The sequence below is a fragment of the Callorhinus ursinus genome, unplaced genomic scaffold, assembly GCF_003265705.2.
Source record: "Callorhinus ursinus isolate GAN/ISIS: 27379988/994484 unplaced genomic scaffold, GSC_fseal_2.0 scaffold74, whole genome shotgun sequence".
Lineage (NCBI taxonomy): Eukaryota > Metazoa > Chordata > Mammalia > Carnivora > Otariidae > Callorhinus > Callorhinus ursinus.
The window spans coordinates 1,932,603-1,958,471 of NW_027397136.1; the positions used below are offsets into that span (position 1 = coordinate 1,932,603).

At 45.0% G+C, this 25,869-nt stretch overlaps 1 protein-coding gene and 1 pseudogene across 1 annotated transcript in view; both read left to right on the forward strand.

Moving 5' to 3' along the window:
- Positions 1-25,869, forward strand: part of CACNA2D4 (calcium voltage-gated channel auxiliary subunit alpha2delta 4) — a 130,819-nt gene that overhangs the window by 26,985 nt on the left and 77,965 nt on the right. The window contains exons 7-18 of the mRNA XM_025851828.2: positions 1,656-1,716; positions 2,366-2,516; positions 4,443-4,517; positions 5,642-5,731; positions 5,844-5,957; positions 6,445-6,523; positions 8,026-8,159; positions 9,921-9,998; positions 10,821-10,901; positions 11,471-11,545; positions 16,658-16,744; positions 17,309-17,380. Coding sequence (XP_025707613.1) covers positions 1,656-1,716; positions 2,366-2,516; positions 4,443-4,517; positions 5,642-5,731; positions 5,844-5,957; positions 6,445-6,523; positions 8,026-8,159; positions 9,921-9,998; positions 10,821-10,901; positions 11,471-11,545; positions 16,658-16,744; positions 17,309-17,380 — 1,097 coding nt within the window. The remainder of the gene's footprint in view (positions 1-1,655; positions 1,717-2,365; positions 2,517-4,442; positions 4,518-5,641; positions 5,732-5,843; positions 5,958-6,444; positions 6,524-8,025; positions 8,160-9,920; positions 9,999-10,820; positions 10,902-11,470; positions 11,546-16,657; positions 16,745-17,308; positions 17,381-25,869) is intronic.
- LOC141371509 (frataxin, mitochondrial pseudogene) lies at positions 21,760-25,720 on the forward strand (annotated as a pseudogene).

Sequence of the window (25,869 nt, forward strand, 5' to 3'; positions counted from 1 at the left end):
ATCCTATACCTTGTATTTGGTAATTCAGACACCTGTAATTCTTGGGAGGCTACATCTGATGGTTCTTGCTTCAGCTGCCTCTCACTCACACTGCCTGTTTCTCATGTATTTGGTAATCTTTGCCTGTGAGAAATTTTTGCCTGTGAGGCCATGCCACTTCAAGAGGCAAGCTTCCCCTCCAGAGGACCACTTCTGTCTCTTCTTGGGAGTTGAAGATACCCCTACCAGGACCACTAAAACCCTCTTCTAAGGTTTTGGTTCAGAGCCAAGAACCTCAGACGCACTTTCCCCTCCTCATTACTGTTCTAAGGATCAGATTGCCCACAGTCGTGCTGCTATAGGAATGTGGCCTTTGGAAGACCCTAATTCTCCCAGCTGCCTGCAGGTCTACATCAGAGCCATTATTACTCAAGCTTCCACCATGATCTGGTCCTGTTTCTTCCTTCCAGGGCTATCTGCCTTGGCCTCTGCCCCTCACTCTTAGAACTCTGCTTTTATTTGTCTGGTTTGGGGCCATGATCCCTGAAAACATCTCCTACCTTTGGGAGACCAGCAATGCCTCAAAGGGTGCATCTCATCTGAAGTCTAACTGCTCTGGAACAGGATGATCTCTTGGAGCTCCTAGACATTCATGATACTGCCACTATTTTTTTTTTTAGCCCAAACGTAACTTACAACAATTTCACCATTTATTTTTCATCTCCTTATTTTGAACCCACTATTCCCAATCATTAAAATCTTTCAACAGAGGGGCACCTGGGTGGCTCAGTCGGTTAAGCGTCTGCCTTCAGCTCAGGTCATGATCCCAGGGTCCTGGGATCGAGCCCCACATCGGGCTCCCTGCTCAGCGGGGAGCCTGCTTCTCCCTCTGCCTCTGCCTGCCTGCCTGCCTACTTGTGCTCTCTCTCTCTCTCTCTGTCAAATAAATAAATAAAATCTTTAAAAAAAAATCTTTCAACAGAGATTCTATCATGGATCATGTCAGTGTTATCTGTGCTTTGTGTGCATTTATCCAAGTTTCTGAACAGATGAATAAGACAAAGTCTATCCCAGCACTCCGCTAGTGCTCAAGGCAAGATCTTTCATACTCATTTATTCATTTTTCATTCATGTAACATTTATTGAGCATGAACTCTGCTAGGTGCTGTGTCAGACACTGTGCTAGGTACTGGGGAATCCCTGACTTCAAGGAGCTTACAGTCTTATTACCACATCACTTCTCCCAGTGAGCTTAATTAAGCTGAATAGAAGCAGGTGGGCTAGAGATCTGAGCACCTGGCTGTTTACCACTCTGTCCCTGCTTTGCTGATGGTAATGGATGTTAAAAGTCACACCTCCTTCAAGCTTCCCCTTCTACAACTTGATATAAGGTTCAGTCACAAGAGTCTCAGGCATCACATTTGGGGGTCCTACCTGTGAAAGTAACCCCAACTCTGAGTCTGGGCAGTGTGGGTGTTAGGTGTCCCTCCATAAGCTGGCCTTCCTCCTTGCCTGCTGTTTCAATTTGCAGGGTGTGATCTAGTGGTCCCACACCCTGCTGCCCAGGTCCACTGCTGGCCCTGCACTGGGGATGGACAAACTGGACATCATCACCCAACCAGTGCTCTGAAGCAGCTTTATTGAGCTGGTAAAAGAGCCAGCCTTTATTTCCCCAGGTATCAAATGGACACCTGATGAGAATGGAGTCATCGCCTTTGACTGCAGAAATCGTGGCTGGTAAGAGCTCCAGGGGAAAGGTTTCTGGTGCTGGCATCTCTCCTATAACCTCTGGGTTCTGCCTAGTTCTCCTGTGGTCTCTGCCCCACCCCCACCACCGGCCAAGGGCCTCAGGTGTGTAGAACCTTAACCCCACACGAGGGCAGGAAGAGTTGCCAGCTGCATTTCTCCTTGTCTCTGCAGCTGCCCTTGCTCCAGGACTCATCACGTCTGTCTTTCCCACCCCAAACCTCCTCACAGGACATTGAGCTGTCTCTAAACCAGCGTTCTACCAAACTCTCCTCTCCCTCCACACACCTCCTCTGGCAGATTTGTAACAAAATCTGAGGGTGGAATCCAGCCGTCTCCCTCCCTGCTGCCTGCCCCTCCAGGACACCGGCTGGTCCAAAACAAGGAGGATAAGGGTTACCACCGGGACTTAACCTTTTTCCCACCTGACAGGCCTAGTAGATGTGCACATTCCCAGCTGTTGACCCCAAAATGGCTTTAGAACTATGCTGAGTGTATAAAACCTAGCTTTGATGGATCACTAACCTGAATCTTGGGCACACTTGAGCCAGAATCTGAATAGAAATAATTAGAGACTCAGTTGGGTGGCTGTTGTGGCTTTGGTTTTCCCATCGTTGGCCTGTGCTTTCTTTCTGCTAAGGTACATACAAGCTGCTACTTCTCCCAAGGACATAGTGATTGTGGTGGATACGAGTGGTAGCATGAAGGGGCTGCGGATGACTATCGCCAAGCACACCATCTCCACCATCCTGGACACACTGGGGGAGAATGACTTTGTTAACATCATCACGGTAAATGTGCCTTCCTGCTCTAGAATAGCTCTCCCTAGGAAAAAGACCTTTCCTCTGCCTGCACTGGAATGACCTATACTTATAAACACTTAATGCTTCATACGGTATAATGATTCTCTCCTCTAAAGCCGGGGCTTCTAAGCTAAGGTCAGACCAAGGATGGCCTTCAAGAGGTCCACAGAGTTTCTGAAATTATGTGTGAAATGTGTGCATCCATTTTTTCTGATTCCATAGATTTCATCAATTTCTCAGATGAGTCTGAGAATAATAATTAAGAGGCACTGGCCCTGAGCAAATACCTAACTTACCCCATCCATGTGCCCTTGACTGGTACCCATCTCTGGAACAGCCTCTCCATTATGGTTAGGATGAGTGAACCCTGGGCTCTTGCTTTTTACATTTTCAGCCCTTCCACTTCTTTCATCCCACCCAAATCCAGATGCATCAGGAGAAGGGGAACATAGGTGCATAGGTAGTGGGGGCCTAGAAAGGGACCAGCAAACCCTCGTCCTGCTTTCACCACAAATCTTCCTGAGGATAGCTCTGCCTGCCCTAGAAAAGTAATGAAGGAGAGGGATGAAGCAGAAAGAAATGGGAAGATACAAGTCAGGAATGCAATGAAAGAGCAGGCAAGCTCTGTCCTCCAAGGAGGCAGAGTTGACTGCCACCTTGGAGGCATCATTTTGAAGGTCACCTGATTCAAAACTTTCCCCCACCAGCTTGTCACAGTGCTGAAAATGCTTGCCTTCAGTGGGATTTATGTATACAGTAAAGGGATACCAACACAAAATGATTTAACTTCAAAATGTTCATCCCAGGGTATGAGAAGGGCCCCCCTCATCCCTGAATTGCTCCCCTGAGGCCTGCATCATTTACCCACTTGCACCACTCCTGGACCCCACCCTCCCCATCTCCACCACCTTTCCATCCCTGGTCATGATCTGCAGCCGTGACAGGACAGCTATGAGATCAGGTCTGACACCTCCGGGAGAGTGGGGCGAGCTCCTGCTCCTCCCGCAAAGCCTGCCGCACCTCTCTCCCAACCCTTCTCCTGATGTTTGGGGAGGAGAGGTAGAGGAAGCATTTGCTCCCAATGTTCCCCCAGAACACCCCAGCATTTGCCCTAGAACTTGCATGCACTCCTACCACCGTATCACCATCATCTCCCTTTCTCTCCCTCTCATTTTTTTTTTTAAGATTTTATTTGAGAGAGTGCTAGAGACAAGCAGACTCCCAGCTGAGGGCAGAGCCTGATGTGGGCTTGAAAGCACGGCCCTCAGACCGTGACCTGAGCTGAAATCAAGAGTCGGCTGCTCAACTGACTGAGCCACCCAGGCGCCCCTCGCTTTCCTATTTAAACAGAAGTAGATTAAAGACATAATGAAGATTTGAATTTTAACTCTAAGGAAGTGGAGTGATTAAGAAAAAGAGGGCAGCAATAATTCATCTTTTGCCCTTCCCATTCCTTGTTGATAGCTAGAAGATCTTCATCATAAATGCAAGGCAAAAGGTGAAAGAACACAGTTCCTAATCCCCAGACCCAGGCCCTGGGGAGGGGTCTGCACATGGAAGACTCTGGGATTCTCATGGAAGGCACTTTGTCTAGTCCTAGGGGTGAGGACCAAAGGGATTCTCTCGGTACCTTCAGGTTCTCTGTGTTCTGGGAGATGGACATCACTCAGCCAGCTACCTGAAAAAATGGTCCAAGACCAGAATTTGAGGGAGAATTTTTGGAGTTAATGCCTCACTGTTCTCTGTAGTGCCTTCTCTCTACTTAGGAGAACTGCCAGAAGCATAGGGTACCCCAAGATAATATTATACATGTGCCTAGGTAACCTGTGAGTTGCCTGAGCTTTTTCACTGGGTCCTGACCTTCCAAACTGACCCAGTCTATTCTCCTGTCCCCTCTGCCCTTTGCAACTGCAGTACAGTGACTACATCCATTACATCGAGCCCTGTTTTAAAGGAATCCTTGTCCAGGCGGATCGAGACAATCGTGAGGTGAGTGTCCACCATCAGGTGAGTGCCTGATTCTCCCGAGTCCCTGCTCTGATTAGGATGGTGGGCAGTCACCTATACAGACTGCCTGATGGCCCCCTTTACTTATTCCCATGGCACTTGGAAAGAGGACAACGAAGTTACCCATGTAAATACACCCAAGAAATTGCTTCATAAATATGCTTCCTGCCTATCAGAGCAATAGTGAGCACAGATCTTCTATCCAAGGGAAATCTCACTTATTCAGGACTGCTTTTTCACTCTATGGATTATCCAAGACTCAGTTTCCCTCTTTGCCTCTTCCATGGGCCTTTCCACTATACCAGTCACAAGGAGCTTCCCCAAAAGGAAGAGAGGTTCAAAACCATTAGATTGAGTCCTTCTCAAAGCCCAAGGAGGAGAGACAACTTTTTTTAAAAGGAAAAGTTTTCATGTGACCGATCCTTCTTCCTGTGACTGGGGAATTTGAGTTTGGCTGCTTCTTGAATCCGGGCCTCAGGTTGGACCCTGGAGCCCCTGGTGGCCTCCATGGTTTCTCCTGTGAAATGTTCATTGTTGGTTACACTGGGCTGGGTACAGAAGGTGCTGGAGACCTGGGAGCCTGGACAGTGGCTCCCAGTAGTCTGCCTGGACTGTCTCCCTGCTCTGGATAGGCTTACACTTGGCATTTCCTTCTAGTAGCAGGGATGTATTTGCACCCAGCCACTTACACTCTCTCAGTTTATCTTGGGGGCATTTGAGAAACATCTATTGTAGGGATCCAGCCATGAAATTAGCTGGATCATGAAGAGATGGATCCTGCAATCATGCTCTGGGAAAATAGCTCTAAACAGCCTCTGAAATTAAGACCAAAGATGAGGGGTGCCTGGGTGGCTCAGTCGTTAAGCATCTGCCTTTGGCTCAGGTCATGATCCCAGGGTGCTGGGATCGAGCCCCGCATCAGCCTCCCTGCTCAGCAGGAAATCTTCTTCTCCCTCTCCCACTCCCCCTGCTTGTGTTCCCTTTCCCGCTGTGTCTCTCTCCGTCAAATAAATAATAAAATCTTTAAAAAAAAAAAAAAAGACCAAAGATGAAAGTTCCCGGGCTGTCGATCCACTGACCCTCCTCTAATTTCTTACCCATGACAGCATTTCAAACAGCTGGTAGATGAGCTGATGGTCAGGGGTGTGGGGGTCGTGAATCAAGCCTTGATTGAAGCCTTCCAGATCCTGAAGCAGGTACCCACACATGGTGAAGCTGGGGGAGAGTGAAGGGTTAGGAGACAGGGTGGAGGTGTGGGGAGGGTAGTAGATGGCCTGCAGTTACGGTGCCTGCCCTTTCCCCACACAGTTCCAAGAGGCCCGGCAAGGAAGCCTCTGCAACCAGGCCATCATGCTGATCACCGATGGGGCCGTGGAGGACTATGAGCCAGTGTTTGAGAAGTACAACTGGCCGGACCGCAAGGTTACTCTTCTGGTGGAAGTCAAGAGGGCAGGGGAAGGGACCAAAGGAAGTGTTCTCCTACTGCCTGCATGGGATAACCAATAGTGCCCAGAAAAACCAGCCCCGCCCTGAGTTCAAATGTTCTGCCCCATTAGACCTGTTAGTATATTCAGATAGTATGTCCCAGACTGGTGTTCCAAAATTATGTTGACCCTAGGCACAGAGGTCTCATGCGAGAAAGAGTTTAGGATGAGAGATCAGATGTGGTGTTGAGAGGAAAACTGCCAGACTGTGACCCTCTGCCCTGTACCTGGCCCATGTCACCATGGCCCTGGCAAGTCCCATCGCTGCCTGGGCCTCAGGATCCTTTCTGGTCAATAGGATGAGAGTAGAGAATCCAAAGTCAGCAAAGTGTTTGACCTGACATCCAAGACTCACATAAATAATATTAGCACTACTTACAGCCAGGAATCATGGCTGCTGAGTACATCTGTGTCTTGTGGATTAGGTTCGAGTTTTCACTTATCTTATTGGAAGAGAAGTGACTTTTGCTGACCGCATGAAGTGGATTGCATGCAACAACAAAGGTAGGTGGTGTGTGAGCAGAGCTCCTTGCAGCCTGCGCCCAGTCATCAGAGATGCTGAGCCATGGTTCCTGCATGGGGGCCTTGCAGAGGAGCAGTACTGTGTCAAGATGACAGTATCTGCTCTTCCTTCTTATTTGGGAAAAGCTAAACAAAATGTAGATTGCCCCCATGAAACCTTGAGTAAATGCATGATTACCCCTGCAGGGACTCTAAGTCATAAAGTCACCTGAAATGAAACTGAGAGGTATCTATCCAGGGTTTACAGAAGAGAAAATTCTCTCTTCAAATAAAGCCTATATGAACCACAATACAGACAGAGTGAGGCAGGGGTAAGACCCACAGTTTAAATGTAAGTTCTCTCTTATGTCTAGCCTCCATTCCTCTTGTTGCAAATTAAGCCCATTTACTGTGGTGCTGCTTCCAGACAAAAAGCAGAGGGTCGTCATTTTCTTTAGAATAATGTTTTGGATGTGGTTGTCATTTGTCTCTGGCCAGAACCCAAGACTTGGGCTTCACAATGCCAACTTGGGCCCTTGATTCAACCAAAGTTAATTGAGCATGTACTGTGGTGCCTGGCAAAGTGGTCAGGATGGACTCAGTCTTGCCCTTGCTACTGTCCAGCAGAGGAGACATACAAGTGAACCATCAGGGTGATGTTATCTGAAATGTGCTATTAGGGCAGAGGGGCACAGACTATACAGGGGTTGGGAGAGTGGCGTGACGGGAGAGGTACTTCCTCCATTTGGAGGCAGCAGGGAGAACTTCTTAAAGGAAGAGGTCTCTATGCTGAGACATAAAGAATGGTAGGAATCAGCCAGACATAGAGAGCATGGAAGAGTGTTCCAGACAGAAGGTCTGAGACAAGAGGCATCTGGGAATGAAAAGCAGTTTCACTTTCTGGAGGGTGGGATGAATGTTTTGTGGGAGGTGATAAGCAATGAGACCAGAGAGGTAAACATGTACTAAGTCATTCATAGCCTTGTAAGCCATTTGCTCTTTTAAATATCACCTTGGCTACAACAATGAGGCTATAGCACCCCTCCCTGTAACCGAGGAAGGACAGTGGTCAGAGAAAGGGGGTTAGGGGGCCCTGAGCCACTGTCTTGGATGGTACTCCCTGAAAATGGATCCCAAGACAAACCTGTATGCAGGAGAGGGTGCTCTTGGAAGATAACCCTGTAAGGAAGTAAGGAGGGCATCATCATGAGAGGGAAGCCAACCCACACAGTCCTTGCTGCTGAGGCCCTGCTGCTCCTGTGGCATCTCTGGATTGGGAAGGCCCACCAGAATTCTCCTAGGTTGAGATAGCACCACCAGCCTCCAGCTGTCCCCAGGAAATAGCATAACCTTGGGGGGAAGTAGTCCCCTCTGACCCAGGGCAGCTCCCAGTGAAGAGCCCACCTATAAGCTGAGAGCAGCCGCGGGAGAGTGTGTGGGTCCTGGAGAGCAATTCCAAGGGCGACCCCAGCTTTTCACAACCACAAGACCCTTTCCTCTGTCAGGCTACTACACGCAGATCTCCACACTGGCAGATGCACAGGAGAACGTGATGGAGTACCTGCACGTCCTCAGCCGCCCCATGGTCATCAACCATGACCATGACATCACCTGGACGGAAGCCTACATGGACAGCAAGGTGGGGACCTGACCCGGCTCCAAAGTTAGGGGCCCCAGGGAATAAGAGGTAACTTCCTGGGTCAGGAGAGAGGTGAGCAGGAGATGGTGTGAAGGGGTGGACATACTCAGCCCACTAGAAGACCCTTGCATGTATGCTGTCCCCAGAGACCCAGAAACCCGGTGAACAGACCTGTCCAAGGCTCCCCTCCACGGCAGAGCCCCTCTGCTCCAAACTTGTTCCTTCCTGCTTCCCATTGTCCTCACCGCCCCCCATTGTCTTCTCTCCTACCTGTTTCAGGAAGAGAGGAGTCTGACCAGTAATTCAAGATACTATGGCTTCATCAGGTGCTCCCCTTCCTGGACCCCTGTACTTTCAGAAACTGTCTGTGAGTTGCAGTGACCTACACAAAGGAATAGATAAGCAAAGCAGAATGTCAGATGAGATGTTTGGTAGCAAGAGGGACTTTCCTGGCACTTCTCATATCATCTCCCACATGTAGCCACCTGCTTCAGTGATGATGTATCAGCCTGGGATGAAGAGAGATCTGAACACAGTGGCTTAGATAAGAGAGAAGTGTAATTCTCCCTCATCTAAGAGAACTTTAGAGTGGCCAGCGCGGAGCTGGTGAGGAGCTTCCTGCTCACCAGAGACCCAGACTGTTTCCTGCTATCCCCGTAGCCAACTCTAGGGTCCTCCTGGTTCCAGTAGCTGGTAAAACATTAGTCAACTGAAATCACTCGCTTTCAGAAAACCTTACTTCCAAAGTGTCAGCCAAAAAATCAGATGAGGAAGGGGAAGAGATTTGAGGTTTAGTGATCTATGTACAGTATAACAAATACAATATTTTACTATAATTACATAATGTAGAAGACTTCACTACAATGTCAATCATATGACAACATAAATGTATCAAACAACACTTAAGCAGCACCTCAAGTTAACATGAGGTTATATGTCAAATATATCCAATTTTTAAAAAGTTCTTCATTCTCCAAGAAAGAATACTATAGACCTCCATGGGCTTAGCACAACATTTGGTTGATCCTGATGAAGATCACACATATCAAACATACCTGCACACACCACCTGTGAGGGCCTGTCTTCATGATAAAGTGGGGCGATTGTGTGGAGCCCCTTTCAAGGAGGCTGAAGGAGCCCGCACAGTAAGATGAGGTAGTCGGGGAGGAGGGCCATCTCAGAGGTGGGGAATGATGTGGCTCTGGCGTTCTCAGTGAGGAAGAGGTTGTGGGTCTGTGTTAGGAGTGACCCCACGATCAGCTATTATAACTACACCATGGCTTCCCCTTGAGCGGTTCTTCCCCATGCGTGCACTTGTGTTTGCAGGTGGCTCAGTGTCAATGTCCTTCTCCCTCTTAACTGTCCTGGACTGTTGTGTGTGCCAACCTTGGGTCCATGGCAGAGATTTCTGGGTGTGTGCAGGATGGGTTGTTCCCTGAGCTCATGCTCATCCTTGGCATGGCCAAGACAGAGGACTTCATGAGCCATGTTTGGGAGCTGTGTTGTGGGTTCTGGGGTTCTGACGCTTGCCCTGGCTTAGGACTGTTGTTGCTAAGTGACATTGCCCTGGTCCCCTCTCCATCCCACCTCTCTCCTCCAGCATTTCTGCTAGCTCTCCCTTTGCAGAGAAGGGGAACCTCACATGTGGCTTCTTCCTCCTGTTGGAGGGTGACACGTTAGTGGTAGTTGACATTGGTGACTGTGGGTCCTCCACTCTGTGGACTCTGAGCTCTCTGTCCTTTGCTCTTTCCTCCTTGACAGCTATTCACTTCACAGGCCCAGAACATGATGCTCCTCACCACTGTGGCCATGCCAGTCTTCAGCAAAAAGAATGAAACTGTGAGTGGCCACTCTCTGAGAAGCTGCAACAGGGATTAGAACTTGGGGCCACTGGCTGGCCTCTTTAAACCAATGGTTCTTGACTTGGCTGTACATCAGAGCCACCTTTCACATTCAGATTCCATGCCCTATGCCCAACCAGCTATATCAGAATCTCTTGGTTGGGAAGGCGTGAGGATGGGAGGTGGGTTGGGGTCCATATTTCCCAAAGCCCACCCAATGATTCTGTTCAGCCAGTTTGGAATTGTCCTAGTGCTCTGAACTTGTAACCACTGTCCTAGGATATAAGGCTAGAAAGATCCCCTTGCCAACCTTTTGGCAAAACAACACTTAACCTACCGGTTTGGGCAGCCTCTAATTTGTTTGTAAAGGCCTCTGGTGAGGGAATTTCTAGAATCTTCCAACCTCCATCTGGTCAGAAAATGTTTCCTTATAAGCTTTGTGTGTTTCTGAGCATCCATAGGTTATGGTTCCTTGGATTTTGATACTTCAGCTATGAAAGTTATGAAAATTAATATTTCATTCTATGAAATGAAATGAAAATTAATATTTCACTCAACTTTGTATTTATTTTAAATATTACAATTTAAATATTATGCTGGAAATTAATCTTCCCAGCAGCTGAGATTACTCCTGTGGCCTCTTCTTGTAGGTTCTAGATTTTTATTCCAAAGAGCTCAGCCTAAAATCCAACTGCAGAGGAAGGGTCATATAAGGCCCAAGATGCTTGCTTCCTCTTCCAGGCTCTGGGAGAGCCGAGGGCCCAGTCTGGCCCTGTGCACAAGCCAGGTGCCCCCCTGACCTTGGTGTTTTTCTTTCCAGCGATCCCACGGCATTCTTCTGGGTGTGGTGGGCTCTGATGTGGCCCTGAGGGAGCTGATGAAACTGGCACCCCGGTACAAGGTGAGCCTGGATCAGATGCCTGAGTGGGGAATCACAGGCTTTCTAGGAGCTGTCCTGCCAAGCTCAAGAGCCTCTTTGCAGGCAATGTACCCAAGCCCAGAGCTGGATGGGGCCCTGCCATCCCACCCCCAGAGAAGTGCAGGCACTGAGCAGGGAGCAATGGTTTGGATTTCTGGGACCCTTTGTCACCACCAGCTCTGACTTGCTCTGTGGCCTTCAGCAAGTTCTCTCCCTTCCTGGTGCCTCAGTTTTTCAATCTACTCCTCCATGCCATGCAGTCCTGTTTGGAGAACACGTGAGATTACATCACCAAAGCACCTAGAATATGTGGTGGGAAAGAGGCCAAGTAATGATATGCATTACTGTGGCTGCTATAAACAGTAGAATTTAGAAAGGAATTCAAAATTAATGGCTAGAAGCATGGCGTTGGCCCAGTTATATTCCTATTTGAAAAACTTATAGCTGTGAGCTGCCATTTTTAACCACCCTGCAGCCCAACCCTTTCCTAGCTCCAGTTCTCCAACCCAAACAACAGGTCTGACGCCCCTCAATCCCTGGTGTTTTGGCAGCTCGGAGTGCATGGATATGCCTTTTTGAACACTAACAATGGCTACATTCTCTCACATCCTGACCTCCGACCCCTGGTAGGTACAGATCTTATTTGCATTGGGATCTTAACTATATGGGATTTGGAGATAGTTCATAAAAACAGTTAAAATAATGAACACACGTTGGGCTCCATTTAAGAACCGAATGGGTAATATACGAAAAAAATTTAAGTCATGGTCCCTGTCTTCAAATTGTTTGTAATCTAGCAGGAAAGACAAGGCAAAAATGCATGAACTGATTGATGAATAGTCCAGAGAGCATGTAATGAAATGTGCAGTTTTCCCTGAAGGACAAGCCACTTATGTTCCTGTCACTACCTCAGTCACTCCACGCTCCTTTTGGAGCCTGACAGCAGTACCATCAGACCTCGAGTGTCCACCCCAGGGAGTGTGAATATTGAGTTAACAACAAAAATGGCAAGGAAAGTCACATGAGAGGTGGGGCAGCAGAGCTGTGGCTCCCCCGAGTTTGTCTTGGGATGTGTTCCTGAGTGCTCCTGCCTCCTTCCTGGCTCCCTCCATCCTGATACAGAGGCTTGGGGGCATTTTCACATGCATCCAACTGAACAACTAATAGCCAAAAAAGAAAGTTGCATCATTTCATCTAAAACGTCTACCTCCTTTTTCGCAATGGGTTTGCCACCAGAACACAGGTGTCATGAAAATCACCGCTCAACCTAAACCAAAACGGGAAAGGAAAAGACTCACATCAACATAGTCATCATTGGACACATAGATTCGGGCAAGTCTACCACCACTGGTCATCTGATCTACAAATGTGGTGGGATCAACAAAAGAACTATCAAAAAATTTGAGGAGGCTGCTGAGATGGGAAAGGGCTCCTTCGAGTATGACTGGGTCTTGGATAAACTGAAAGCTGAATGTGAACGTGGTATCACCATTGATATCTCCCTGTGGAAATTCGAGACCAGCAAGTATTATGTGACCATAACTGATGCCCCAGGACACAGAGACTTTATCAAAAAACATGATTACAGGCACATTTCAGGCTGACTGTGCTGTCCTGATTATTGCTGCTGGTGTTGGTGAATTTGAAGCCGGTGTCTCCAAGAATGGGCAGACCCGTGAGCATGCCCTTCTGGCTTATTTACTGGGTGTAAAACAACTAATTGTTGGTGTTAACAAGATGGATTCCACTGAGCCACCCTACAGCCAGAAGAAATACGAGGAAATCATTAAGGAAGTCAGCACCTATATTAAGAAAAATGGCTACAACCCTGACACAGTAGCATTTGTGCCAATTTCTGGTTGGAATGGTGACAACATGCTGGAGCCAAGTGCTAACATGCCTTGGTTCAAGGGATGGAAAGTCACCCGTAAAGATGGGAATGCCAGTGGAACCATACTGCTTGAAGCTCTGGATCGCATTCTGCCACCAATTCGTCCAACTGACAAGCCCTTGCGTCTGCCTCTCCAGGACATCTACAAAATTGGTGGTATTGGTACTGTCCCTGTGGGCCGAGCGGAGACTGGTGTTCTTAAACCTGGCATGGTGGTCACCTTTGCTCAAGTCAATGTTAAAACTGAAGTAAAGTCTTTTGAAATGAACCATGAAGCTTTGAGTGAGGCTCGTCCTGGGGACAATGTGGGCTTCAATGTCAAGAACGTATCTGTCAAAGATGTTTGTCATGGCAGTGTGACTGGTGACAGCAAAAATGACCCACTGATGGAAGCAGCTGGCTTCACAGCTCAGGTGATTATCCTGAACCATCAGGCCAAATCAGTGCTGGATATGCACCTGTGCTGGATTGTCACACAGCTCACATTTCTTGCAAGTTTGCTGAGCTGAAAGAGAAGCTAGATTGTTGTTCTGGGAAAGAGCTGGAAGATGGTCCCAAGTTCTTGAAATCTGGTGATGCTACCATTGTTGATATGGTTCCTGGCAAGCCTGTGTGTGTTGAGAGCTTCTCTGACTCTCCTCCTCTGGGCTGTTCTGCTGTTCGTGACATGAGACAGATGGTTGCTGTGGGTGTCATCAAAGCAGTGGACAAGAAGGCGGCAGGAGCAGACAAGGTCACCAAGTCTGCCCAGGAAGCTCAGAAGGCTAAATGAGTATTATCCTTAATACCTGTCACCCCAGTCTTAATCAGGGGTGGAAGAACGGTCTCAGAACTGTTTGTGTCAATTGGCCATTTAAGTTTAATAGTAAAAGACTGGTTAATGATAACAATGCATCGTAAAACCTTCAGAAGGAAAGGAGAATGCTTTGTGGACCATGTTTTTTGTGTGTGTGTGTGGCAGTTTTAAGTAATTAGTTTTTAAAATCAGTACTTTTTAATGGAAACAACTTGACCAAAAATCTGTCACAGAATTTTGAGACCCATTAAAACAAAAGTTTAATGAGAATAAAAAAATTAAAAAATAAAACGTCTACCTCCAAGGCTAGGGGCTCCCTGCTGCCTCTGGTTGTGGCACTTGGCCACTATTGTTGACAACAATGGCCACACCTCTTAGTGTGAGTGTTGGGAGCAGCAGGGGGAGGGTAGTTAGGTCCTACAGAAACCTTAGCCCTTTCCCCTTCCAGTCTCACACTGAATTGAGATGGCTGCTGAAGACAATAGCTAGCAGAGCACTTTTGTGAGAACTTATTAAGGGGCTCATCTGCCCCAGGGGCCATTTGGAGAAACCACCCAAAGCACATGTCATTCCAGTTTGGTTCAGATAGATAGATAGATACTGAGTGTTCATAAAGCGACTGAGCTATTTAAGACAAACTATAGAGATTCATAGTAGAGAGATCAGGGCACACTGGAAGCCATGTTGTCTTCCCAATTCAGACTCTATTGGGCAAGCATCTGAATCCACAATGGGCCACCGACTTGTACCAGTGGGTTCTGTAGGAGGCAGCCCCGGTGGCAACAAAATGACTCAGCAGGAAAAAAAATGTCAATCATGGAGCTGACTTGTAAAATTAAAGGGCACTGATCAGAAACTCATCTGTCACCATCTCTGTAATCTAGATGAATATAAGACTTCAACCAATCAATTAATATCATGGATCTACTGGGTGACTGATGTTATAACACTCTGAGAATGCTATAAACCAAAGGTAATAGTCTAATTAAGGAAATAAAGTATACACAAATAGACTTACACCAATGAAACAATTAGAGAAAAATACTGTGTAGAGCATTATTACATGACAAACATTACTATGTAAAGCCAACACAATGAGATTCCTAAGGAAAGCACTATCAATTTGTGATAGGTATTAAGGAGAACAATAGTTAAGTTTTAAAAAGAAAAGTAATAGAGGATCTGCCTAGTAACAAACTGAAAGAGGGTCAAGAGCCATACTGTTGGCCTGAAATCTTTCTGTCAGAGCTCAAAGTATGAGTAATTATACAAAGTGGAATTATGGTTTTAACAAGAGGAGCTAGAGATGATCTTTCAGGTATCACCAGAATTAGACAATAAGCAATGATGAGGAATATTGCACCTTACTCAAAAGAAAGAGATTCGATGTAAAAGATGGCAGGACAGGGCTGTTTGTCAAGAGCACGGGCATCAGCAAGACCAGGAATGGGAACGTCATCCAAGCATGGGTGAGGAGAAAAAGAAGAATGCAAAAATGATACTGTTGTGGCAGTTATAGTGCAGACCACCCAGATAGGCAAGAAATAAGGGTGATAATTTCTGGAAAAAAGAAAAAACTGGCAGAAGCCTGATACACAGTGATAGGGGACTTCAACCTTTCAAGCATCTTCAGGGGCCTCATTCCGCTAAAAGTAAACCCTCTGATTAATTCTTAATTTACCCTGACAATAAACCATCCCTTTCCTTTTTTGATCTATTATTAAACTAAAGCTGGGAAGTGCTGCCGACCTAGTGGCAGATAACTTGACGGTAATCTGTCTTGGTATCAGAGAGGGAGGGAGGGAGGGAAGGCAGGGCCAGAAAATAATAACAGTCAAAGACTTGATTGATGGCTCTATGTTGTGCTGGAGGGAGGTCTTTATTAGGCGCTGCAGAATCTGTCTGTCCTTGGCTTTGTCCCATTCAAGAATTCTGTCAACAAGATGAAAACACAGAAACTAGATGACACCAAGTCTGGAAGGTATGGATAATACATTAAGGGAGAAAATTTGTATTCAGAAAGTATTCATCTAAACAATGGGCTGAAACTAACAAGATGAATATATTAGGATGCATGGAAAGTTCTGCAAAATATTCAATGCTCAAGCATAATATTGAAAAGGTGTAATTTAACAGTGTGCCACTCAAGGAAGGCCAAGGGCACTTAAGTGACTGAAAACTCGATTTGGGCTGTCTGGGCAGTGTAGCTGTCCCGGAAATCCAGCCAAATCAGAGGCAGCAGGCAAAGCCATATGATATTGTGGTCCACGCAGGTCACACACACACACACTACACTGGTCAGAACCCCATTTGAAATACTGACGTTCGTTCTGGGCACTCCATTCTGGGGGTGACATTGACAACGTAGAGCTTATTCAGAGGGAGTTGAGGCATCTGCAACCGGGAACGTTTAGTTTGGAGAGGTGTAGTCAGAAGTAGCGAGCACCTTCAAAAACCTCAACAGTTGTCAGGTGGAAAACGTCCTGTATACCTCCAGGGAAAGAATAAGAACAATGGGTAAAAGTAACGGGGGACCAGATTTCAGCTCTGTATAAGAGCTTTCTAGGGCGCCTGGGTGGCTCAGATGGTTAAGTGTCTGCCTTCGGCTCAGGTCATGATCCCAGGGTCCTGGGATCGAGTTCCGCTTCGGGCTCCCTGCTCCTTGGGAGCCTGCTTCTCCCTCTGCTTCTCTCTCTCTCCCTCTCTCCCTCTCTCTCTCCGTCTCTCATGAATAAATAAATAAAATCTTTAAAAAAAAAAAAAAAAAGAGCTTTCTAACGATTAGAGCTGTCCAAACTACGACAAGCTGACTCACAAATTAGGGAGCTCCTCACCATGGGAAATATTCACTCAGAGACCGTGAGACGATCTGTCATAAATGTTGGGAAGGGAAATGCTGCATCAGGTGGAAGGTTGGCCCAGATAACCTTAAGGAATCACTGAGATTCTTTGATTTTATGAAAATATCTGTAAGATTTTGGAGAAGAGATGAAACTTGAGCAGGGCCTCGTGTTTAACCTCACATCTTTCTTCCAAACCTGCCCACTCCAGTACAGAGAGGGGAAGAAACTGAAACCCAAACCTAACTACAACAGCGTGGATCTCTCCGAAGTGGAGTGGGAAGACCGAGCCGAAACCGTGAGTAGGGAGAGCAGGAGAAAGAGGAGCGAGTGTAGCTCCACAGCCAGTACCCAGGCTAGCTGTGGGGCTGTGAGCTCTGGGGCCGCTCTGTTCCTCTCAGTGGAGGCTTTCCAAGCCCAAACCAGAAGCAATTTCTGTAATGGGCAATTCTGCCAACAACTATAACAACATAATAGTATCTTCCTGAATCTCAGGGAGTGCTGAAGTGGTGTGAACCATGTCTATAAGCCACAGAGGTTGAGTTCCAGTGGTGTTTCAGTCTGATTTGGAGAGTGGGGGGGTCTGTAGCTCATTCTAGAGGAAATTATGTCTCAGTAATATGGCACCATGTTCTCTCATACCTCAATGTACTTGGGAGCATTATTTTGGTGAAGACCTGGAATTATAAGCTAAATGGAACCTAGAATCAGGTCTGTACTCCCTCCTGGTATTCTGCTTAAAGGAAAAAGGGAAGAACTGAAAGTATTCCTAGGGATCACCTGCAATCTGGTCAATAAACTCAATGCCTTCCACCCTCCAGTGTGAGGCAGGGGACTAATACCATTATCTTTCCTCTTGAAGCTCAGAACAGCCATGATCAATGGGGAAACAGGTTCTCTCTCTATGGACGTGAAGGTTCCACTGGACAAAGGGGTAAGGAGCTCAAAGGAAAGAACCAGGGTCTGGTCCCAGGAAGGCAGCATCCCAGTTGATTGAGGTTTGGGGTAGCGATAAGGGATTTGAACCCAGCCGAATTAGAGCTCAAGACTTGAGTGCTATTTGTAGAAAGTATATCAAAGTGTGCATCAACCCCAGAGAAACATCTGACCAAGAAATGATCGGTTCTTTGGAGACTACTGAGCAAAGCAGTAGGTTAGCTCAAGGCATTTACAACTCTTCTTTCTTCCTAATGCTGCCTGCTACTTGTCCCTTTTGTTGTTTATAATGGAAAGAGGGAAAGTGATAGTTAATTTTGCAAATTGCTAACAACTCTTGTTAATCATGTTATATGGGAAGAGGTTAAAAATAATCCACTGTAACTACAGAAGGTCAAGAATCAATACCCTCACTGATGCCATTGCTGTCTTCCCAGATCCATGCATCATTTATAAAAGATCATTTCATCTTCTCATTTAAAAGGTTCAACTGCATTTATGCTGAATTTGCATTGTCCCTTGACATATTTACAAATGTCACCTCCTCCCTCACAACCACCCCCACCTCCTCCTCTTGTTGCCCATCTGCCTCAGCTAAAAGAACACAGGCATCTGTCTGCAACAATTAGACCCAAGTTCTTCCACAAACACAAACCTCCATGGAAGCCAAACAAGAAAGCACTGGAAAGGGAAAGCAATTCATTGCCTTCCCTTTAGACACATGGGCTGAATTTCACTGGGACCAGTATCTGATCTGTGTGACATCTGCCTGCTTTTTATAAGCTCTGGACTGAGAAGGGCCTCTGTTAGGCAGACTGAGCAATATCAGTGATGTCAGGCCACGATAGCGGCTCCTTCTCCTGATCCAAAAAAAGTAGAGGTTTCTTCCATGCACCTCCACTTTTATCTCAACAGACTTCTGCTTATATGCACAAGGGACCTCTTCCCTAACCCAGCCCTGCCAAAGCATTTAAGGTAGCTATAATGAAAATTTTAACATGCACATGGCAGACAGCAACTTCCAGACAGATTGGAGTATGGCTATACTATATCTAATTCAGACCAACTTATGAAGTTGGTACCGTGTGTCTTCCATCCTTTCTTCCCAGTGCCCAGTGTTCTCATGTTGCCTTCATGCTTCTCAGAGCCACCAAGGGGGAGTCCTAACCAGATCCAGTCTGCCCGTCCCTTTGAAATGTGTTCATTGCTACTAATAAACCACCCAGGTTAAACTGCAATTTAACAAAAGCTTCCTGACATGTGAGTGCTTTAACATAAAGAACTTGGGTGATGCTAATCATGGTCATGATGGAGATGTACCTTTCATACCACATGGGTGTTCATAGTACTGCTGCTACTATTACTGTCAATAATAATAATGGTAGCTAAGGTTTATTAGAAACTGGACTCAGCACTTTGTAAGTATTCACTCAACATTCACAACCCTATGAAGTATGTACTATCCTACCCCCATTTTATAGATGAGGAAATTCAGAGAAGCTAAAAACTTGCCCAGTCACCTAGATGATTAATTGCAAACCCCACATGTACTCTTAATCACTAATGTATAAGGCTTTTCTGTAGGAGTGGCCCTAAATTCTCCACTCAATCTCCAGCTTAAAGATTTCCCAAGAGTCTCTTTAGAATTCTGTTTCCATCTTTAAAATTCATTGTCTTCTCTTCTCCCTCTACCTCATTATATCATAACTCAACTCTTTAATCTTTCATCTCTTTACTTCCATGCTCAGAAGCTGCTGCACCTGTACTGTGTGTGAGGGACATTTTGCTATAAGGCCACTGCAGTGGTATCCAGCCTCTCACTGCTCTGATCTATTATGATGCCCCTCTCCCCGATGTTGCTACATTTTGTTCATTACCGATTGCTCTGTCTGCCCTACATGTCTTCTCTTTTAAGAGTCTTGCAGACTGTCCTGTTGTGTTCTTTCCTGCCAGTCTACCCCAGCCCTCTCAGCTCAGTGGTGTGTCTCACCTCACAAGCTTGTGCCTCAGTAGAAATACTCTTCAGGTCTAGGCCAAGGGAAGCTTTCTTAAAGCATTGTGGGAGTATTTGATATCATCCTGGAAGGTGGTGACCTGTTTTGTTGTTTTATTTAAGGGATTTTACATGAATCCTTACTTCCCATAGATCAATTCAGACCTTTTTCCATCTCCCCTAAATACCAGACAGGCAACTATGTTGGCATTCCCAAGACAGTAATGGCAACCCAGCAAGATCTAGAGCAGGACTCACAAAGTCAAAAACCTATGGGGCCAGATAGGCTGTGTTCAAGAAATGTAAGAGAAACAGACGAGCCTCGGTATTGGGGGTGCTGGGAACTGAACGGTTCATGTACCATCTAAAGGAGACAGCTAATAATCCATAGTTTTAAATGTTATGCCTTTAATTCCAAAAATATTAAAAACACAATATGGGCCAAAAGCTAGGCTCTCAAACTTGTAAGGAGTCCAGCTTTGGCCTGCAGGCCTCCTATTTGCCATTTTGATACAGGCTGTTTTTCCCAAAATGTGGACCAGTAATTAGTGTCATAATTTCTAACCCATCAGTAATATCCTGGTCAGATATCCTGAGACATATTTAAAAGAAAAAACAGACAATCAAAGTATCCTGGAGCATCTTATCCTGGGCTTTTAAAAATCATTTTCATGTTGTTTGATAATTTAGAACAAATAATTGGCAGTGGGGGGAGGGAGCGAGACAGACAGTGTTCTTTACTAGCCTTCAGGTTCTTCCAAGTTAGCCCTGCTGATGGGCATATGGTGTACACACACACACACACACACACACACACACACACACACACACCAGCAACTGGCACAGGCAGTTAGGGCAGCTTTGCCCCATGTTTCTCCACTGGATTCAGGGGGGCAGGATTAGAGTGCTATGTGGCACTTCTTCATTCTCTCTCTCTTAGTCACACACTCACTCACTTGCACACTTTTTTTCACAGCAAGGGGAGGCAATCTATTAAAGGGGGAGACTGTTCTGACACCTTTTTACTCTCATCTTCCAAACCTCTCCAGCTCTCTCTGTTTAATGGGGATTCAAGGAAACCCCCACTCCTTCTCTCTTCCTTTTGCCTCAACCTTAAAAGATTATCTCAAAGTTATGATTCCAGTTATGAGGGAGTAGCTTGCAATAGATTAATCCTCCAGCACATAACAACCATACATTTGGACAAAATATAAAAAACTAACATTTAAGGGCATATGAAAGTGACCAAAAGCAGGCAGAAACAAGGGTTGAAGGGGCTTCACCCCTTGAATCAAGAGAACTACACTGGGTGAAATACACATTTATGTGGGTTTTTTTTTTCTGAAGGTCATGCCCTAGTCTGTTTAAATGAAAGAGCTATAATTCAAACAGAAAGCTATAGTTACCATCTTGAAGTATCAGAGAATAGAATTTGGGCTCTCAGAGTGTCTGAACGTGAAGGAAGATATCCTAGAAATGAGGGATCCATAGGTGGGCTGGCCCTAACATATGTAAACAAACTTCTCTCAAATTCTTGACTGACTTTAAACTACATATATACAGGGGAGAATCTAAGTACCCATTGGAAAGCAACAGTTGAAGAGCTGAAAATCAAAACAAGGATTCCAACTGCTACCTATGGTAGTGAGGGTAGTTTGGAGTCTGAGTCACATCAAGGTGAAGAGGTTTGGTAAACACCTCAGGATTTTCTTTGAAAGCACAGAAGAGCTACACTTTAGGAGTAAAGACTATGTCCCAAGACCAGGAGATTCACTCCAGACCTAAAGACAAAGTTGAAATAGACCCACCCTAACAAAAATGTAAATCCAAGCCTCCACATGCTCAAAGTGATCAGCCAATTATTTATCTGCTGATTAAAATAGAAATCAACATTCTCCAGAGGAAGACAAAGTACAGCCTATTCTTCACGATAACCGGTGTACAATAAAAATTATCAGACACTTGAAGAAACTGGAAAATGTAACACATAGTTAAGAGAAAAAGCAGTCTTAGAAACTGACCCAGGGATAACTGGCTGTTGGAATTAGAAGGACTTAAAAGCAGGTATGATAAATATGCACAAGGAATTAAAAGAAAAGATGGACAGAATGAGTGAATCGATGGAGAATTTCAGCAGAGAAATGGTTGGGGTTTGATCAAAGAAGTAAGTCCACTACAAGTGATATGAATATAGGGTTTTATTCCAGGAGTTCAACATTATGAGACTGTCATTTCTGGTAGAGAAGTCTGTGAGACTGCTGTCCCTGCATCTAGTGGTGAGCTTGAAGTCATCATAGGTGTCATCCAGCAGTTTGGAAGGAAAGCTGAATGAAACACAAGGGAAAACAAGAACAAACGGAAACCCATGAGGAAAAATAGGAACCATGAGGAAAACTAAAACCCACATCTGTCTCTTACTACCTCCAATCACAATGGTATGGGTGATCTGCAAGAAAGAGCAAGTGCCCTTCACATGGAGCGAGACAATCACCAGGCTCAGATCTCAGGGAAAATGAAGGAAGAAGTCCAGGGGCAGCTGGGGAAGTTTTGATTCTGGTTGCTGCCCCATGCCAAGAAGGTAAGCCAACAGCTCAGAGCAAGCTGCAAGTGCTGGATATGCTGTACTGACCGTTAGCATGTAAAAGGGTTGCTGTTTCCCTTCTGCCTTATAAACCTCATGAAAACTTCTCTTTTGGCCAACCCGAACTTGGGACCATATGGGGAAGTGAGTCTGGAAGTGTAGTTCCAGCTTAGTTAATTTGACACAGTATAAAACTACCACAAGAACCAAGAAGAAAGTCTAAAACTGACAAGTACAATAGCTGAAATGAAATTTTTACTGGATGGGCTTATCAGCATATTGGAGAAAAAAAGGGACAGTGAATTTGAAGACAGATAAATAGAAATTATCCATTCTAAAGATCAAAGAAAATTTTGAAAAAATTTTTGAAAAAAATTATCCCTCAGTTATCTATGGTCTGACATATGTCCTTGGAATCCCATAAGAAGGGAGAAGGAATGAAGCAGAAAGTATTTGAAAAAAGAATGCCCAAATATCTTGAGCATTGTGAAAGACATCACCCAACAGATATAAAAATTTCAGCAAACTCCAAGCAGGATAACAAGAAAAAGAAGCCACACCTAGGCTCACCATAATACACCTGCTGAAGGAGAAAGGGGAACCCTCCTACACTGTTGGTGGGAATGCAAGCTGGTGCAACCACTCTGGAAAACAGTATGGAGGTTCCTCAAAAAGTTGAAAATAGAGCTACTATATGATCCAGCAATTGCACTACTGGGTATTTACCCCAAAGATACAAATGTAGGGGTCCGAACGGGTATGTGCACCCCAATGTTTATAGCAGCAATGTCCACAATAGCCAAACTGTGGAAAGAGCCAAGATGTCCATCAACAGATGAATGGATAAAGAAGATGTGGTGTATATATATATACAGTGGAATATTATGCAGCCATCAAAAGGAATGAGATCTTGCCTTGTGCAACGACGTGGATGGAACTGGAGGGTGTTATGCTGAGTGAAATAAGTCAATCAGAGAAAGACATGTATCATATGACCTCACTGATATGAGGAATTTTTAATCTTAGGAAACAAACTGAGGGTTGCTGGAGTGGGGGTGGGGTGGGAAGGATGGGGTGGCTGGGTGATAGACATTGGGGAGAGTATGTGCTATGGTGAGCGCTGTGAATTGTGCAAGACTGTTGAATCACAGATCTATACCTCTGAAACAAATAATGCAATATATGTTAAGAAAAAAAAAAGAAGAAAATAGCAGGAGGGGAAGAATGAAGGGGGGAAATCGGAGGGGGAGATGAACCATGAGGGACAATGGACTCTGAAAAACAAACTGAGGGTTCTGGGGGGGGTGGAGGATGGGTTAGCCCAGTGATGGGTATTAAAGAGGGCACGTTCTGTGTGGAGCACTGGGTGTTATGCACAATGAATCATGGAACACTACATCAAAAACTAATGATGTAATGTATGGTGATTAACATAACAATAAAAAATTTAAAGGAAAAAAAATACACCTGCTGAAAATCAAAGATATGGGAAAATCTTTTTTTTTATTTTTTTATTGTTATGTTAATCACCATATATTACATCATTAGTTTTTGATGCAGTGTTCCATGATTCATTGTTTGTTCATAAAAGATATGGGAAAATCTTAAAAGAAGCTAGAGGAAAGCATTAATAGAACGATGGCTGACTTCTCATCAAAAACAATAAAATAAAATTTTTTAATGCCAAAAGAAAAAAAAACTGTCAACCCAAAAGTCTATGTATGGGGAAAATATCTTTCCAAAATGATGTGTATTTAGATATTTTCTTATAAAAAATGGAACAGAGTTGATCACTGTCAGACCTGCACTATAACAAATGCTTAAGGAAGTTCTTTACACTGAAGAAAAATGACACAGATGGAAACTCAGGTCTATATGAGGAAACAAACAGCTATGGAAATGGTAAATGTGCACATTAATATGACTTTTTTTTTAACTGCTCAAAAAACCAACTATGTTAGGCAAAAATGTTGACCTTGTATTGTAGGGCACATAACATACACAAGTGGAAGATACATGGCAATGATAGCACATGATGGGGTTATCCCAAGAATGTAAGGCTAATCTGACATTCAAAAAAGTCAATCAGGGTAATTCATTACATTAACAGAATAAGAGAGAAACGCCATATGGTCATCTCAATAGATGCTGAAAAAGCATTTGACAAAATTTAACTGGAAACAAAAGGAAACTTCTTCAATCTGATAAAAGGCATTTATGAAAAGGCTAACTTTAAATGATGGAATATTAAACACTTCTTCCCTTAAAGTGTGAACAAGGGAAGGATATTTGCTTTCACCACCTCTGTTCAACACTGCACCGGACCCTGCCAGGATCTGTCCTTGCCGTAAGGCAAGGAAACAAAATAAAAGGCACAAAAATTAGAAGGGAAGAGGTAAAACTGTCTGGATTCACAGACAAGATGATTGTTTACATAGAAAATTCTAAGAATCTGCAAAGCAACTACTAGAACTAACAGGTAAATTTAGCAGGTTATTAGAACACAAGGTCAATACTATAAAAATCAATTGTATTATATATATATATATACACACATATATATACATATATATTTATTTCCAATTGTCCAATACTATAAAAATCAATTGTATTATGTATTTATTTATTTCCAACTGTCAGCAAACAATTGGAAGTAACTTATTTTCAAGTTCCAATTTCAATAGCATCGAACAACATAAAATACCTAGGAATAAATTTAATGAAGTTGTAAATGGCCTCTACACTGAAAACTACATAATGCTGCAGAAAGAATGGCAAAAAAATTAAATGAATAAAAAGATATAACCATGTTTACAAGTTGTTATCAATATTGCCATACCATCCATTCTCCCCAAACTGATCTGTGAATCCAGCATAATCCCAATCAAAATTTGAACGGACTGCAGGAGAGGGTGATTCTAAAATTTCTATGAGGACATAAAATACCCAAACAACCTTGAAAAATGAGAACAAATTTGGATGATTTGTACTACATGATTTCAAAACCGACTATAAAGCTCAGTAGCCAAGCAGGGTTATTGACACAAGAATAGACAAAGGACTAGAGAATCTGGAAATAAACTCTCATGTTAGCAACTGATTTTCAACAAAGACAGCTTGTCAAATCAATGAAGAAAGGAAAGTCTTTCTAACAAGTGGGGCTAGACTGCCCCGCACGGCGCCCCCGGGCTCAGCCCCGGCAGGCACCGGAGCGCGGGGCCCGACGAGGAACGCCCCGCTCTATGGCCGCTGGGGCCTGCGCATCAGGACCCGAGCGACCCGCGTACCCAGCCACACTAGTCTGAGCCTCCACCGCCTCGATCAGATCGTGAATGTCAAAAAGCAGAGCGTCTGTTTGATGAATATGAGGACAGTGGGAACTTGGGGCGACCCTGGCTCTCTGGATGAGACCACCTATGAAAGACTGGCAGAGAAGACACTGGACTCCTTAGCAGAGTTTTTCGAAGACCTCGTAGACAAACCTTACACATTCGAAGACTATGATGTCTCGTTTGGGAGTGGTTTTAACAGTTTAACTGGGTGGAGATCTAGGAACCTACGTGATCAACAAGCAGACCCCAAACAAGCAGATCTGGTTATCTTCACCCTCCAGTGGGCCCAAGCGCTACAACTGGACAGGGAAGAACGGGTTGTACATGCATGACGGCATGTCCCTCCACGAGCTGCTGGCCACGGAGCTGACTAAAGCCTTAAAAACTAAACTGGACTTATCTTCTCTGGCCTATTCCAGAAAAGGTGCTTGATGCCCAGCCCAATCCCAAAGACATGAACAGCTCTAAAGCCCAAACCCCGGCTCCGTCCTGCAGCTGAGTGTCTGGTCTGTTCCATTCCCGCTTTGGAGGACAGTTGCATGGCATGTAAGGAAGGGCTCTGTGAAAGAGCGTGTTGCCTC